At 40.5% G+C, this 17282-nt stretch overlaps 3 protein-coding genes across 3 annotated transcripts; all 3 read right to left on the bottom strand.

Moving 5' to 3' along the window:
* Positions 1 to 271: 271 nt before the first annotated feature.
* On the bottom strand, positions 272 to 7521 carry cyld2 (cylindromatosis (turban tumor syndrome) 2). The gene is made up of 14 exons (XM_086168698.1): positions 7399 to 7521; positions 6711 to 7199; positions 6034 to 6163; positions 5415 to 5662; positions 5138 to 5306; positions 3071 to 3203; positions 2641 to 2745; positions 2392 to 2471; positions 2124 to 2190; positions 1909 to 2041; positions 1708 to 1816; positions 1487 to 1605; positions 1028 to 1232; positions 272 to 804 (listed from the first exon to the last, which is right to left on the bottom strand). The coding sequence occupies exons 2-14, from the start codon at positions 7143 to 7145 to the stop codon at positions 560 to 562; spliced, it is 2178 nt and encodes a 725-aa protein (XP_086024824.1). The 5' UTR covers positions 7146 to 7199; positions 7399 to 7521; the 3' UTR covers positions 272 to 559.
* Positions 7522 to 8662: 1141 nt separating this feature from the next.
* Positions 8663 to 12904, bottom strand: LOC147222126 (glutathione hydrolase 7-like). Its single transcript, XM_086168937.1, has 12 exons — positions 12811 to 12904; positions 12451 to 12659; positions 11702 to 11853; positions 11501 to 11618; positions 11337 to 11404; positions 11189 to 11262; positions 10897 to 11078; positions 10705 to 10792; positions 9438 to 9585; positions 9251 to 9338; positions 8875 to 9160; positions 8663 to 8802 (listed from the first exon to the last, which is right to left on the bottom strand). Exons 1-12 carry the CDS (start codon positions 12902 to 12904, stop codon positions 8663 to 8665), a joined length of 1647 nt encoding a protein of 548 aa, XP_086025063.1.
* A 234-nt stretch (positions 12905 to 13138) lies between these two features.
* tp53inp2a (tumor protein p53 inducible nuclear protein 2a) lies at positions 13139 to 16103 on the bottom strand. Its single transcript, XM_086168841.1, has 5 exons — positions 16065 to 16103; positions 15951 to 15992; positions 15087 to 15282; positions 13762 to 13843; positions 13139 to 13667 (listed from the first exon to the last, which is right to left on the bottom strand). The coding sequence occupies exons 3-5, from the start codon at positions 15193 to 15195 to the stop codon at positions 13418 to 13420; spliced, it is 441 nt and encodes a 146-aa protein (XP_086024967.1). The 5' UTR covers positions 15196 to 15282; positions 15951 to 15992; positions 16065 to 16103; the 3' UTR covers positions 13139 to 13417.
* Between the last annotated feature and the right edge of the window lie 1179 nt (positions 16104 to 17282).

Raw genomic sequence — 17282 nt, 5'->3', positions numbered from 1 at the left:
GGATTCCTTTTGGGGAAAATTGTCTGTTGATGGCCTCCATCAGCATCCCTGGAGAAAAGTGTGCTTACATTTTATTTTGTACTTTCTAATTGCCTGCCATTTTACTTACATTTTGAAAATATTAAACTACCATATTATTGTAAACCAAAGGGTAGTTTTTAGTCAATAATTATAATCAAGTACGATGCACCTCTTATCAATTTAAAAAAGTTATCCAAATCCCAGAGTGGACTGTCATTCACCTCAAAATAAGCCATGGAAAACCAACAAACATAAATCATTTATTTAACTCTGCAAATCCTTAGCATAAATAGTCACAGTGTCAGACAAAACAACAATGAATGATAGTCAAGGCTGTGAATGAATCTTAAGTTGTACTGCACATCATTTTTTCTCAACATGGCAGCCAAAAATACAGTCTTTCAAACTGAATTGTTATGTAATAATGGTTTTGCCCTTAACAACTCTGCATTTTCAACGATATTAAAAGCACTTGTTGAAGTCCCGCTGTGCAGATGCAATGATCATCACATCATGCTGATACAAAAGTGCAAGGTTATTAAGGCACTGTTATGGGAACACTGTGTCCTCGTAAATCTGGCAGCCCCTGATGGCTTGTCTCTGAATGTGGCACGGCCGGGTTTTGATATAAAAACATGTAGGAGTCACAAAGCAGCCTGCGCACGAGTTCGGGGGCCTGTGACAGGTTCGCCCGACCCAACTGCTCCTCTGACTGTGACAGGAAGTCACCCAACTCTGGACAGGCACGGATCTCTGGAATGCTGTAGCCATTTCGATCATCACCTACAAGGAAATGAAGCGTTAAGATTATCTCGTTTCAAGCTGATGTCTTAAGACTAGCCACATACGTCAGAGCACGTCCTTGTCTTTTACTGTTGCAACTGTTTTATCAGATAAGATCCTAGTCATGAATAACAACCTCATTGACTATCTCAATAATGGCATCAGTGGATTTCTGATTGAAATGACTTGTTCCGATAGAGTTATATTCTTGAGTCTATCTCACCACATCTGTCTGCCATGCTGTCAAAGAAGAGCCAAGAGTGTGCGTCGGGTCCATACTTGACAAAGGACACATAGTGGCTGGTTTGAATGCAGAGCACAGCAAACAGTTGCATCATCTGCCTCGGCGCCGGGGAAAAGGACGGTAATTCTGCTGGAACTGCTAACGCTTTGGGGGAGTGACCCTGCCGCGAGGGATGGGTATGCACCTAACAGAAAGGATAAAAGTATATTAATTAACAGGATTTTATGATTCTATATAGTTTCTAAAGTCATTTAAAGAGGTTATCAATGTCCATTAATGAAGACAATACAATTCTGTATTTTGCTTTTGAATATTTTGATATATTAAAATCCACAGAATACCATCACAGTAGGATTATATTTGGAATACACCCATATGGTGTGCAATCCTAGTTGTCGCATATGTGGGTCATTTGCCGAATACACAAAAGAAGCTAACTTGTGTATTGCAGGTCATGCAGTACTGTTTGATTCTTCCTGGCTGGAGTTTGGGATCCGATAGACACTGGAGACACTCGTGCTCTGCCAGTTTCCCACAGACAAAGCATTCCCTGGGAGCTGACGGACAAAGCAGAGGATCTATGAGCACATAAAGTTAAAACGGGAAACATATGTGGTAAGAAAAAAACAAAACAAAACTATTTAATGTTAGTTCCTCACTGTTATAAAGGAGATCAGTGATGTCTAGCTCTGTGGATGGGATGATGTGAGAAAACATCTTGTATTTGTTTCCAAACCTTGGCATCTGAACTATAAGACAGGATGGCATCTGAGAAATAAACAGGAGGGTAATAATTATGTTGCAAAACTATCCAAACAAGTAAGTCACGTTTGGTACTGTTTTGGAAGCAAAGCACCCACCTCTTCAAACTTCAGGTCACAGGAGAGGCAGGATGTTTCCATCAGCTGCTGAACTGTGGGAATCTGTGCCATCTGCTCTTTTTCTAGGAAGACCTGGAAGGTGTACGCCTCCTGACACAATTCTCCTTTTGACCTAAAAGAATCTTTTCGTCAATTCGAAATCCCCCTAGCTAAATAGGACGCGGTATTTCAAACTGGGCCGATCGGGGTCATACCTGAGTTTCAACAGTGGTTCCAAGCCAAGCACATTCTGGAAGAGAACTGTGATGAACTCCTCCGGATCTGTGGTGAAGTCATGCCATTAAACACACACACACACACACACACACACACACACACACACACACACACACACACACACACACACACACACAAAATTGATGATTTCACAGAAGTGTAACAGCAGGCGGTGCTGTGCTGTGCTGACCACAAGCAATTAAAACATATAACATCATATGATGCCAAAAAAAAATTCGCATTTACCCTTTTCCTCCGTGATGAAGGTGTCGCAGCCAAGCTGCTTTCGGAAATTCATCACACTCTCAGCAGGAACGAACCCTTGTCTGCAACAAATTTATCACGGAGTAAAACGCAAGAGCGAGTTTAATAGTACACGGCACAAAAGATAAATAAAATCTGAGCAAATGTAGAAACATCTTTCTCTGTAAACAAGATTCAATCACGTACACTTTTAATTACTAATGATTAGGAATGAATAGGCGGTGTTTTTACCGGCGTAAACGGTTGACAATTTTTCTCAGCGTGTGTGTTGTGGGTTTCTCCATGAGTGCAGGCCTCTGACAAATATTGTCAAGGATTACGGAGGAGCTGAACAAACTGAAGCAGAAATCATTCTTTTAAGTCAACATTGACACAAAACAGTTCACCGTGGCTAATTCGGTGTATATAACTTCCTTCCTTAATAGAAATAAATCACATATCTGACTCTAAAAGTGGGCCGGAACCCACTGGAAAAGGCACAAAATAAGGACCAAAATAAAACTGAGAGGATGAGAAATAATAACTCATGATTGAAGACACAAGTTAAAATTCACGAAAACTGACTCTGGAAATGCCAATGATACGTCAAGTTTCCAACACTTTTACTTTTTACGACACTCTATAACAAGTAAATTTCCTCAGTGCATTGAACTGTTTTTACCTGAAAAGTGTGGCGTCAAGGTAACAGGAGTTAATGTATCCCTGAATACCTTTCATTCTTCCCACTAATAACGACAAGGTTTCTGATTCACTGACGGGCGCCGCATCTTCCTCAGAGTCTTCATACGAAGGAACTGAAAAACAATCATAGGAACACTGGAATTTACAACAAGTGGTGGCTCTCATCCTGTCACCAGAAACAATTTCCAGTTTGACAATCGCGGTGGCCTTCGTAGATTATCTGTGAGGCCTTTCTAAGATCACTCCAGTGTCAGACTTTGTGAGTTTTTTCCAGTTTCTTTGACACAAATTGACTTCTCCATAGAAGAAGAAAAGTAAAGAACATAAAATCAATGACAAAGCGCTTTTTTAAAATTTTTTTTATGTTGTTGTTGGTATTCTCACATCCCCCAGTGGGCCATGGTGCCTGTGACAGACACTTGGTGGTTGTGTCATCACAGAAATGAAAATTATCCTGTTTGGAGTTAAATTGATTGACGTCATTACATCATCTTGGCACACCTCAGGAGCCCTCGCCCAAACTGCAATTTTGAATTGCAGCAAGGAGTTCATTCAGAGTTCATCCCCCATTCCAGATAGAGCAATGACATTTGCAAATTCAAAAGTTATGATTAGAAAACACGGAAGGGCAGAGACATCTACAGTTACGTTAGTTACTCAGAGTTACATGACACAAAAAGAATCTTTGTAATGTGTTGGTATGACACCAATGAAATGAAATCTCAATGGATAAGACTCAGCTCTCAGTGTCAAACTGTAGTAAAACTGCACAATATTATCCTTGTACAGAATCCTGTATTTATGATGATTTTCTTTTGTATAATAACATTTGTATAGAGTATGAAAATGGCTTTAACAACTAAATGATCAACAGAATTCTATCACAGATGTTGAATGAGGGGCTGAACAAAATTTGCTGTGCCTGTGCAAGGATTAACGTGGCCTTTTTATACATCAATCTGACTGTAATTCTAGTTTTGACAGTTGCATTCAAGAAAAAGCCTTGTAAACACGGATGCATCACATTTACTGTAAAATAAAAGAACTCTGTGGGGGGAAAAGCGGTAATAGACACACGTATTCACTGCCACCTCAACCTATACAGCAAATTATTTACACACATACATGTATATATATATGTATATAGATATATATATATACACACAAACACCCACCCACACACACACACACATAATTTAACAAATTGTACTCTAATTAGTATCTGCATTTGCAATCTTTTTAAATAAAGTGAATTTTGCGTGTGAGACTTGGAAAAAACTGATTACTGACATTTTTACAGATTTTGACAATTCTTTGATTTATCAGTGGCTACGGAGCACAGTCAGTTTTCATCTGCATTTTGGCCTGATGGAACCACTCGTACCCAGGTCATGTTTTTTTGTGAACAATAAAAAAAAAACTTACACACACACACACACACACACACACACACACACACACACACACACACACACACACACACACACACACACACACACACACACGCACACAACATTTTAAACATTGAAAATAGCAGCACAATGCTATAAGCAATTCAATAAATTGAAACACTTGAAATAGACCAGTTTTGTGGTTTGTTTTTTTTTCCCATTTTTGAACAGTATCAGATACTTCTCTAAATTAATTCCAGAGCATTTTTGTGTCAAAGAAAAAAAAAAAAACAACCGCCTCATTGCTTCCAGTGTTCTGGGAATGTCGCAAGCTTTTCCCTAAAATCGCAAGGTGCATTTTCAAAATTCCTTTTATGATGTCAAATACAAGGTCAGGGAAAAGCCAATGAAAAGCCTATTTAAAAAAGTATTAAATGATTGATCAGATTGATCACAATAAAGGGCTCAGTATTAGATGAACATAAAGTACTTAAAGCGACTTTCTATGCTCCGCTGGCCACTGTTTGTTTATGTTCAGGACCTTGTTAGCCTTCGTTGTAACCTGTATGTGAGCGTTCTGGCCCTGTGATTTTACTTGAGTCATAAATTACTAAAAATAATTTTGCTTAAACGTGAAAATGAGGCGGCTTATACACCTGGAGGTCTTTCAGTGGATTGGAGGGTCTCCCTCCCTGTTGCTGAAGTGAGGAACCTGCTGTCGGGGCTGCACTTCGTGATGGGAACAAACAAAGCCCGGTTCACTTTACAAGTAAAATACCTCTGGCTTGCAAACGTCCCGTCCGAACATCCATTTACGTCGTAATCCTTCGGAGGAAAAAATTAAAAACAAAAAAGTTCACCAATGTTACCCAAGGCAGGCAACAGAAAAATGATTACTTTAAATTAATAGTCAATATTTATGAAATTACTCACTAACTCAATCCCTGCCCATTCACCAGTCTTTCCTGCAGGAACCCCCAACCACCTGATGACCCCGTATACTGTGATCCCAGAGTTGGACACCACCTCCACCATGGACCCCACCTCAAAAGCCACGTGAGATAAGCTGGATCTTTGGCTGTGACTAAGACTCTGCTCTCTTGGATTCTTCATCACATGATTTCCCTGAGATCCAATAGTTGGCAGGGAATGGATACGTGTCAGTGATTTTTTGTTTATTCCTGCAGAGAGATGCGGAGGGTGGGTGAGTACTTCACAGTTTTTAAGTCATCAAATTTTTTCCTACATTTTTTTTTTTTTAGACCTGTGACGTGCACTGTGCACAGTGACCTGTGGTGAACACTGTGTGAGCTATGTAGACAGCTCAGAGTGCAGAATGTGAAAAAAAAGCTACCCCGCTGCATTCCTAGCCACAGGACCAGTCATTCCAGTTGTGTACTCGGGACACCTCTTCCCTCTTGGGTGTTTACAAATATTAGATTTATTCAATGATTTGGGGATACCCACAGTGTTCATGACATTGGTTCAAAAGTTCTCATTTCATCCCTAAAAGTGGGGAAGAAGGGGGGTGAGCAGTGAACATTTTACGCACCCCCATACTGGCTGTCTCTCCAGTATGGTCCCCCGGGTACAGAGTATGACGGGACCACCTGGACAATGTCCGCTGCACTGAACAGGGGCATCGGAGCAGCTTTCTTAGATGACGGGCCATGATCCGTGTCCTGGAAGGAAGAAGGGGAAACGATTCATTAAAAGCACATGAGATAAATCTCATGACACCCTCATGTACAGAACAGGCCTCAGATGGAAGAGCGTAAACTTGCTCTTGCATGTGAAACCACGCCAAGGGCTCCCTATCTTCAGCCGACATGTTTGTTTTGGGATTTTTTTTTTTTAATTCTATAATCTTAGATACTAGCGAACTTCATTTACACACCCAAGATAGATGCGTAAAGTCACATTTTTGAGGAGGAAATTTGATTGGCTCCTGACAGCTGTGTTGCAAATGCAAGCACCTGACCAGCAATGCCTGAGGAACAGCTGGGAACATGTACCTTGTTCAAGGGCACTACAACTGCGATAATGGTTCCCTCACAACCCCTGGCTGTAATTTGTCTCCAAGGACCAGGTGACAGAACAAGTGAGTTTTTTTAAAGAGAAAAAAAAACACTAGACCTTCACAGCCTGGGATTTTACAATGCAGTTGGCCTCGAAGACCCAGAGATTCTCAGGTAAATAAGTATTCAAGAATCAGCCCGCAGCACCTACCAAGAACTCCACCTCAAAAGCAAGCATCTGCAGGTCTTCTTTATGTTCCCTCCTGCCGACCTGCATCAAGTTCTTCACCAGCCCTGGAAGGTTACCCTTCTTGTGCTTCACCACAACCAGATCATCCTGGGACAGCTCACAGACGGCGGAGAATAGCTGGGGGTTGCACAGCAGCTCCAGGCGCTTGCTGGCGGAGGAGATGAAGAGCAGGAGCTGGGCCTGGTGGCGGGTCAGGGGGTAGGTGTCCTCCCGCCTCACCGCTCCGCCGTTCTTGGGGTTCCCGGCGTGGCTCCCCCCGGCGTACAGGAGCCCCGTCAACTCCCCTCGCGGCGTCTCTGCCTCCACCCGGCCGATGCATCCCCGGCAGAAGCCTTTCCGAGACTTCCCTCGGATCACGATGAAAAATCTCTCTTTCGATCCGCTCTTGGGCTCCATGGAGATCCCGATCCGTGCGCCGACGCGCGGATGGAAACAGCCCCGGAGCAGGTGCTGGGGGAGCGGGGTTCGGATGGATATGAACAATTAAAACAAAACCATGCGTTTATAATCGACTCTCGTGTCTTTGTTTTAGTCTCTCTGAGAAAAAAAGTAAAAGTATAGAAATGCGTGACGGGATTCCTAAGATGAGGTTAAACACACCGCGCAGCCGAACTTTGCGTGTACGAGATCGTGCCTTTGACCCACTTACCGTCCACCGGGTGAGTTCACGCCGTCACCTTCGAGGACTTTCTCCCCGGAGGTTGAAGAAAGAGCGTCCGTCTCGACCTTCGCATTCCCGGAGAACTGAACTCTACACGACGTCGAGTCCCTGTGACGCCTCAAATAATGACCTGCGTGTGACCCGGCGAACCGCGCCTCCCCGGCGGCCTCCCCGCCCAGAGCACCCTCCCTCCCCCGGGAGGCAGTGCCGCCGCTGCTACCCGTTGACGATTGAAGAACATTTGAATGAATAAAGAAATAAAACAAAACATGAATTAGAGTAAGGGTCTATCAAAACAAAACAAACAAAAAAAACGATATTGGGGACAATTTTACACAATGAAATAAGAAGGCGCCCTTCTGCTGCATATATCATTCAGTCGTTAATAAGAATTACTGTATATTTTCCGCGTTTCAACGTTAATATTAACACTTTACGCACGAAAGTATAAAATAAGGTTAATCTTGCATGGGATTGTTTTTAGTTTTACAAAACGTGTCTTCATTGTTCATAGATGTTTTGCACACCCTTGCCAAGGACTGTATTCAACACATTTTGTCCAAATGTACAATATCCAAGTCAAAAAAAATCCTTTCTGACTGTGTTAACACTGCAACAGAAACAAACAACTTGCAAGAAAAATATGTTCAAAGTACAACCCTCTCTTCCATCACGCCCTAGTATGGAAAAAATAAATATATTTTTGTCTCCGGATTCTCACTTGGAATGAACTATCTGGATATCCTTTAGTGCATATGTGTCAAAAACAAGAAGTGTTGAATTTTCTCTAAGAATTTTTGATTTAAAAAAACGTGTTAAATAACATGTGAGAGTTGAGTGGCATGTTTATCTGCATGCAGCCTCCATGCATGTGACTTGTCCTACCTTGTGATGCACCTGGTATGCACGTCTGACAGGATCTCAGCTGAACGTCACATTTACATAACAATCTTTCATTTCATTCCCCTCACTTTTTGTACAAATATCTCCTTAACTGTGGACAAATACGTAAGATTTGCTCAATTCTCAATTAAAAAAAAGGTCGAAATGCCAAATGGTCATCCTTTTTAATTGCGATTTAACATCATTCATTTGATAGGGAGACAAACAGTGTCATATGATAGACAGTTGGACTTCTCAACTTTTACCATCAGATGGAAATAAACATTAGAAACACACGCCACACAGCATTTTGTCCCGATATTGTCATCACACAATGTTATTGGAAATGTCTGCATTAATATCTAAAGAGTTATAACTGTATTTGAGGCGCGTTTATGGTCCTGATGTCATCTTTGGTCCTCAGGATGCCAACAATAACCTCATTTGCTTTCACTTTTTTTCCAAAGGAGCTGTTTCCATGGAAAATCTGTAATCCATCCTCTGGGAAGTCTGTAGTGACAGTGAAATTGATGAAATGATGTTTACTGATCCAAAAATATTTTAAAGGGCAATTATTCTTACGGTCATCAAAAAGATTGTTTGGCTGATGATTGTTCCAATGATCCTCATCATTTTCCTTTGAATTGTATGTCAGTACATTTAACAACACCTGAAAAAAAGACACGTATTTTATCATCAGCTGATTACAAAAGCTCGAGCATTCAAAAGTAAACCAGACCTGGGTGATCAGGCTCAAACTGTGTGCGTTTGAACCACAAATTGCCATGTAGAGCCCACATTTGTGCCATACTGGTACCACTAATGCGGGGATGGACATTAATGCAGGCCTCCTCTCAGTGTGGGCATTCTGAATAAAGGGAAATTTAAAAAAAAAATTGATAAATAATAATTACTGAGCCAGTTCATTGTGGGTTAATCACTGAAATGATCATTCTACCTGGTTAATGTGGAAGTCAAGAACGAGGCTGTTGAGAATAATACCAGAGCGAGTCATGAGTCGGCTCCCGAATGGTCGGCTCAACGAACTGCAAGATGAAAAAGACAGGAGATAAGATGAAGGAATGGCAGCGTGGCTGTCAGCACATACCAGGCAATATCGTCGTGTTTTGATCTTTCCTGCTCACCTTGCCACGCACACCATGAGGCCATCCGGTCCCATGACTGCTACTCGTCCTGCCATCCTGTTCTGCGGGGATGGTGGTCCGGTTCTCAGGTGGGGATCCATGGGAATAATCACTGATTCTCCCCTGGCTGATGTTGGAGCCATTCTTACTTTTCAAAAAGCAGAGAATGAGGGAACGCAGAAAGAAAGATGAACAGAAGCACTAGGTGCAGTCAAATGTATGAGGTTTATCAGGTGTAAATCATGATAAAGTATTGTACTGCTGAATCACATTACATTTTCTGTAACAAACACGTTATACAGTATTACTTCTCTTAAGTCACACTAAAGAAGCCCTTATAAATCACAGTAAAGAAGCACTTATAAAGTTCAGGATTTGAGCCAATGTTGCCGGTCCATGTGAAATGAAATGAAAAACAATAAAACAAACAATAGCAAACGTTCTGTGTATATATACAAATTTTGTTCTCTACATGTTCTCTACATGTAAGTGTTATAAGGTAACTTGATTTGGCGCTACAGAAATAAAATGTGACTGACTATGTTGAGACTATCAGGTAATGCTATTTTTATGTTTATACTGTGACATTGTACCTGTCCGCTGTGCTGCAAATTAATTTTCTTTTGGGATCAATAAAATTGTTCTATTGATTTATCTAATACATAAATAAGGTCAGAGCAATCAGTTTGCTTTGATTTGAGAAAAAAAAAAAAAAAAAGCTTGTTAAAATTGAAGAGTAAATGAGAAATTAACAGCATACAGTTCTGTACCCTCCTCTTGCGAAAAAAGATCTATGTTCTGCCCCCCCGACCCCATTCCTTTTGCCTCCCATTCTAATCATAACACGAAGGCATAAAAATAAAAAAGTTTACCTTAAAATGTCAGACATCAGCTCAGCCACTGAGGAGTTATATTCAGGGTTGTCCAACCCTCTTGTCAAAACCATAACTGCTTTCAGCGCCTTACAAGGAGAAAAGTAACTATCAAATGGAAAACTACTTTAAGTAGGCCATAGTATATATAAAACACTGTTATTTAAGCCTCGAGTGTTCAGTACCTCAGCAGTCCAGTGCTGTGTCTGATTTTCTTTGTAATTTTTCTCTCTGACACTGAAGTAATTTGCAAGTTTGAGAGCTGATATCAGAGCTTCACCCAAAGACGGGGGACGGGGGACTTTAATTATAAAATCTATTAAAAAAAGGGACAGTCTGAATCATATCCCATACATATGTTTTAGTTAAATTTATGAAGGAAGGTGAGTCCTAACCATTATATCGGTCTTCCATTGGTTGCTCTATATCTGCGTGGTAGTTACCGATGTCCTCTCTGCTCAGAAGCCCCCCGTTTGCTCGGACCTGGAGGGTTCAAAAGAAGAAGCGGGAAAGGTATTTTCAAGATTCTTTCTGTTCCAGCCTCTCTCATTTCACAATAAAAACAATAAGATCAAAATGATCCCCACCTCCTCCTCCATTTCCCGTGACAAGTTTCCAGTGTAAAGGCTCGACGGGTCCATTTCCAGGGCGGCTGCCAGACTGGGCATCCTCAAAAAAGAACCAGGACGCAGAGGTCTACCACTTGGGAGGAACAAGGCCCTGAACTGCAGCGGTAGCTGCTGACCTTTTAGATTTGATATTGCCTCGGCTGTAGCAGAGACAAATGAGCCTCGTGTGTGTTAATTGTTCTTTGGAGACGGCTGTAATAATAGGAATTACAAGCTACGTGAGAACTTGATAAAGGGGGAGTTAACTCACCCAGGCTCTCAGATATGTTGAAGCCCTCTTTGGCAATGCTGGCTGCTCCAGACACCAATTCCTCCCATGTTAAGCTGAAATGTTTCTTTTGTGGTAAACATGTTTTAGGAAAAAGAACTGTAGACAGATTGAGGATTTGAATATTTACCTTCCATACATCCTGTGAGCTTGCTGTAATCCTCTGAGCAAACCTGGCACGCCCACTTGCAAGCCTGGCTGCAAGTATGAAAAGAAAAATAATACAAAAAATGCTTTCTTTTTAATCCCCTATTAGTGAAACTCCCAGAAATGTGAAACAAGGAGGTGATATACCTCCTTTAGAATCTTATCTTCCAAGTCTTGTGTGCCCATTTTTTTTGGCGGAGCGCCTTGAAAATTGATCACCTTTGTTTTATTTTGTCGCACATCATGGACAAACATAATCCCTCCTCTGGATGATGAGAAAAAAAAAATTAATGTTGCATGTCTGTTTAATTCCCAACCAGTAAGGCTCACATTGGGTCAATCACATACCCACCAATACCAGATGCATGTGGATGCACAACACCCAGACACAAAGTTGCAGCGATGGCTGCATCCACGCTGGAACCATGGTCACGAAGGACTCTCTGGCCAAGCTCCGTGCACCGGTCGTCATCTGACACCAGTGCACCTTTTATGAAGTCCTACAAAGGCAGGTGAGATAATAATTCGCTTGTTTATTTTCTGCACTGCTTATCTCATAGATACCATTGTAGCTTTGGGGTGGAGCCAATCTCAGGTAAGAGGTGTGGTTCCCCCCAGGACTAGTTGCCAATCATATGGCTGCATAGAAACATATAACCATTTACTCGCTCCTTTACACAGCAGTATTCAATTAACTTATTGCATGTTTTGGGTGTGTGGAAGGAGGAGAGAGATCCCACTGGCACGTGGAGAACACTCTGTGCAGAAAGTCCCCAGCCCACCCTTGACCCCAGGAACATTTTGCTGTGAGGTGAAAGTGCTTATCACTGTGCCGCCACGAATAATAATTCAGCAGCGGATTAACTTGCATACACAGGCACATTTAGCATTAGCACGGAATCCCATAGGAGCCCTGCTCAGAAGATTTACACACGTCACAAATAAAACCATGGTTTGATGAGGAAAATCTGATGGGGGATGTGTGTGTGAAAAAGTCTCAGAAATTTGTGAACTTGCAAAAAATGTACACATTCTAAAATACAGACTATTTATAAGATATGAAATATTTTTGATGTGAATGTACAGAAAGGACATACCAAACTTCCCCCGAGGTAGATTTGCAGAATCAGAGCGACAGTCACTACGGCAGAAAAGGTGATCAAAGCAGTGAAAGCACACACATGTATGCGGTCTTTTGCAGGATCCTGCTCAGTCTCTTTATCTTTAGACGGGTCTCTGTCACACACGCTGTCAAAGCCAGACACCACTTGTTTGAGTGGTATGTCCTTTGAAAACTGGCTTGGATCTGTGAGCGCAATACAGGGGAGGGGTTGAACTGGGTGTCCATTTTTAAAAAGTTTACACGTTAAGGCTACATTTTAGATTTACCATTCACCAACTTGCTGCAAATAAACAGCCGAAAGTAGTTCTGTGCGGTTTGAGGCAGATGAATGTACCTGGCGAGGAGACTTCGGATATCCGAGATGAGCCAAAACTTTTGTAGTTAAATGTTGGTTGCTTGTTAAGTCTTGATTCCAGGAACGAATCCATATTTTCTGGCTAAAGTCTGTGCATGTTGGATTCCAACCCCAGTGGTTCTCTGCACTCAACTCAGCATGTGGTGGACCACAGCAGGTGAAATTACCTGCCTACTAATGAGATATTCAGATTTACGTGGAGGCAGTGAAGTGGCATTCAGCAAAAATCTTCACAGAAACAGGGCACAAAGTTCAACATGTGTTTTTATTGTTGTACAATCACAAAAAGCATGGCAGTACACATATAAAATATCACATCAAATGTTTCAGGACGAGTTCTGCATTGGCTTTAGTTGCTGCTTTCACAAAAACAAAGCAAAAACAGTGCGTCTCATTTTATGAGATGAACCATTTTGTGGAATTCAAGAGCTGCCTATCAAGCTGTAACAGTTGTCAAGTGTCCTAAAATAGTATGTCAATTTGATATGTAAATCTTTTGGCTGGATGAGGATTTATAAAAAAAAAAAAAAAAGACTAATTTCTGAAAGTGTTCTGTCAATCATTTCCTGGATTTCCAGCCGGAGCATCAATGACTGAGGTTGCGATGCCACGGCTGTTGCAGGTTGAAGGACGGATACACGACTACCTGGCGAATGCGGTTCTGCCGCTGAAGAGCGTTGCGTGACGTGTGGTGGCGGTTCACTAAGGATTTAGCCCTCTGGGAGCAGGTCACCTGAGCGACCTCTGCTGGAGATTCCAGCTGAGAGACCAAGGCGGAGATGGCTCGACCGTTTGAGCCGATGCCGCTTGCAAGAGTGACTTCTGAATCTTTCACACTGGAGAAAAACACAAGCTGTTGTTTCTCATTCAGACAAGTCAATGCCCGTTGGGTGATGCAACTAAATTGGGTTAGATATGACCAGAAATTACCTGTTATCAGTTTGCGGTTCAGCAACAGGGTTTGATTGCTTGGTGATCTCTTCCACATCGTAGGTCTCTGTTGAAGTTGCCTCTGGAGTCAAACATGTAAAACTTGGTCAAATATATTTTCATTGTCATTTTTATATGGTAGAATCATGATACCATAGCAGTCCAGGAACATTATTCGATGACACAAATCTTCACTTTCAGTAATCCAATTCAAAGTTTTCCCTGGGCCTAATCCTGTCCAATAAAAATGGACCTCGGAGAGCCCATGTGAAGCTAACTGGGTTTAATGTTACTATGACTAGGAAAAACAAAATTATAATGCTGCACTCTTATTAATTTGTCTCCACTATAATATACAAGACTATCTCAGAAAATTAGAATATTGTGATAAAGTTCTTTATCTTCTGTAATGCAATTGAAAAAACAAAAATTACTTTTTCATGATATTATAATATTTTGAGATAGGATTTTTGAGTTTTCTTAAGATGTAAGCCATAATCAGCAATATTAAAATAATAAAAGGCATGCAATATTTCAGTTTATTTGTAATGAATCCAGAATGTAAGACATTTTTGTCTTTGTAATTGATTTACAGAAGATAAAGAACTTTATCACAATATACAAATTTTCTGAGACAGTCCTGTAGCGATGGATGACAGGCACTTGATTGTGAATGGTTTTAAGATCTTTTCAATGAAAAAATTTGACATAGGAGTATGATTGATCTTTTTTCCAATTCAGACAAATAAGTGTTTTTTTTTCCCTCTGAAAAAGTTGTGTCTCATATCAGCATGTGGCAAGCTAAATGGATTAATCTATATTTTGTAAAAGAGTAAGTTGAAATAAGCGAATAGATTCGCACACCATTAAAGTCACATGGATGTGTATTAATCATGTGTAAATCCCATGATAAATTTGCTGACTATTCATCTAAAAAATCATCAACAAATTGTACATTTGTACATGAGTGCATTACCTGACAATGGGTAAAAAATGAAAACATATAAATACAGGGCATTTAGACAGATTTGCAATGATTTAATCGTTTATCTATGCTGCATGCAAATTCAAATTTATATCCCTGAATATTTTTTAGATATCTATACGGGCTGATGAGTGTAATTTCATTTTTTCCCCTTCAATCTGGTCCAGACCTACAGGGGAACACGTCTGCTTTGTAACGCTGTCAGCAAAACATTCATCATCATTTTCCCAATGTTGTCTGTCGAATGTAACTACGATATGACACCATGCAGCCCGTTATTCTAAAATATTAAGAATATTCATGGAATAATTAGCCTATGTCGTGATATAACACAACCAACCTTGATGATTTATCATAAGCCAGCCCTCCTCCACCACCTCCCCGGACAGCTCATCATTGGAGGTCTCCTCCTCTCCTCCAAAAAGCAGACGGGTGATCTTTCTGAACATGGCTGGTATCTCTCACACTTCAGGTGTTGTTGTTTGCTTGGCTCCCTATTCTGCTTCTTTTTATTCCCCAACAGGAAGGATGTATAGCTGATGAAGACAAGATCACATACCAAGGTGTCATATAGACAACCCCCACCGTAGCCTTTATTCATCCCCCTTGTCTAATAATTAAAAAATGGGGGAAAACACTGCAAGACCCTTTCTTAATTATAATTTTCAAATGTCATGCAATGTTTGGTCAACTGAATGGAGCGTCCAATGAGGGATCGCCCTATACAGTGGTTCGCTTTATTATGTCCACTCCCCCGGAATTGCATTGTTTGGGTCCATCTGTTGGTACTTACATGGGGGAGGGGCTCTCTTTATCCTACATTTGCAGGGAAGTCTACGCTTTTCCAGTGAAGTGCACCCTGTGCAGCCGTTATGAATGAATTACCATTTGCAGTACACGTCAACTGTAACATCATGTTAATATGTGACAGCTTTGTTTTCAATCAGTGCCACTGACTGACAGTTGAACCTAGCTTGGCTCGCTGACCAGATTATCTTAGTAAAAAAATGGGGATAAAACACTGAACTCTTTTTTTCATACAGAGAGGGATTTACAGATGTAAGATCCTTTATATTTCATAACCGAGTCAGGCGGTACCAGCCTTAATCTTAAACAATTAAGGCCTGTAAACGACTGGATACAAAGAATGAGCTTTGTCGTATGCTTACTATCTTGCCTTCCCTGGAAATATATCACTTCTTACCTGCTACTGACGCTTTTCTCTTTGACGCGAACTCATCGGGTCCTGTATGAAAGTATAAAGTCTTTTATAATTATTTCACGAAACTTCAATAACAATCCAGCGAATTTTACTTACAACAACACCGTCGATTAAGATTTCAAACCTCCAACCAAGCCCCCCAAAATATGAAGCCTTGCCCAAAATCCCGCCCACCAAGGCAAACCCACCAATGAGAGACCGGGAACCCGTACACTCGCTGTAGTTCAATTTGATTTTTAGCAAAGATTAAATTGTAGGGTCAAGATATAAATCCATCGCAAGCGCCTTCCTATTGTAGCTTCTATTTTCTATTTAAGACAAAATGAATATATAAAAAAATATATAAAAAATGTACACACACATATATATATATATACACATATATATATATATACATATGAATTGATGTGGTGTAAAAGATACTGAAATAAATCGTACCACCAAGATAAAGCATAATAGTTCTCATCTTCTCCTCATTACACCATATCGATTTTCTATATCTTTGTCACCTTTTTTTCTTAGCTGCAAACAACATAAAACACTTCAAAAACACTTTGAAATGAGGAAAAAGTGTGTTCATGCATTAAATGTAAATTCATGCAAACAAATCTTTCGGTATATATTGTAATTTAGTTCTTGAATCTTTCTTTTACTGTAAGCACATTTACATTATTTGGGGGATTAGTGGTGAGAGGGGGGCTTGACTTGCAAGAGCTTTGTGTCCATATGAGTGACTTTGTATTGTAATGTTGACGGGTTTTTTGTTATCATTGTTTGCTTTTTACTTCATTATTTTCATTCATTTTACTTCTTTTTACTACATCAAGACCCCTGTTGAATTGAGTTACCCGTCATTCTGAGTGGTTGATTCCGAAATAAATTGTCTTTTAATTGTTCATAATTATGTGATACGTATTGTAAAATACCATCATATTTCACTTCGAGACCCCTGCTGAACTGAGTTAACTGCCAACCTGAATGGTAGTTTCTTAAATAGTTTCTTAACTGTTCATAACTGTTTTTAGGTGTTGTAAAATAGCGTAAAACTTAGCCTTATTAAAAATAACTGGCACTTTTGCACAAAAAACTAAACCAAAACACTACTTACAATTCTGTTGCCCTCCCAATTAAATGATTTGAATAATTGTTGAATAATTATAATTAATTAACTCTCAACCGGTGCCAAATCGCTAGAAGTTGGTGCAATATTACACATGTCCAGAAGATGGCACGGTTGCTCTCCTGAAGTTATTACACTGACAGGCGTCACCACCGAGTCAGTGAGTTTTATTAACAGTTGTATGACACTTAAAT

Source organism: Fistularia commersonii, chromosome 21 (genome assembly GCF_037954325.1).
Source record: "Fistularia commersonii isolate RoL2024-O1a breed Wild chromosome 21, RoL_Fcom_v1.0, whole genome shotgun sequence".
Lineage (NCBI taxonomy): Eukaryota > Metazoa > Chordata > Actinopteri > Syngnathiformes > Fistulariidae > Fistularia > Fistularia commersonii.
The sequence above is the reverse complement of the archived record's forward strand: the minus strand, read 5'-3'. Positions and strand labels throughout refer to the sequence as shown.

Coding starts and splice junctions, on each gene's coding strand:
- cyld2 (XM_086168698.1), bottom strand. CDS start 7,145: ATGGAGCCCAAGAGCGGATCGAAAGAGAGATTTTTCATCGTGATCCGA. Junction 3,204..5,137: donor ATCCACTGAAAGACCTCCAG/GTGTATAAGCCG, acceptor ATTGTTTTTCAG/TTCCTTCGTATGAAGACTCT. Junction 1,817..1,908: donor GTGACCTGAAGTTTGAAGAG/GTGGGTGCTTTG, acceptor TTTATTTCTCAG/ATGCCATCCTGTCTTATAGT.
- LOC147222126 (XM_086168937.1), bottom strand. CDS start 12,904: ATGGATTCGTTCCTGGAATCAAGACTTAACAAGCAACCAACATTTAAC. Junction 12,660..12,810: donor ATCCGAAGTCTCCTCGCCAG/GTACATTCATCT, acceptor TTGCGCTCACAG/ATCCAAGCCAGTTTTCAAAG. Junction 11,263..11,336: donor GCTCACAGGATGTATGGAAG/GTAAATATTCAA, acceptor GAAACATTTCAG/CTTAACATGGGAGGAATTGG.
- tp53inp2a (XM_086168841.1), bottom strand. CDS start 15,195: ATGTTCAGAAAGATCACCCGTCTGCTTTTTGGAGGAGAGGAGGAGACC. Junction 13,844..15,086: donor GCTTATGATAAATCATCAAG/GTTGGTTGTGTT, acceptor GTTTGACTCCAG/AGGCAACTTCAACAGAGACC. Junction 13,668..13,761: donor GAACCGCAAACTGATAACAG/GTAATTTCTGGT, acceptor GTTTTTCTCCAG/TGTGAAAGATTCAGAAGTCA.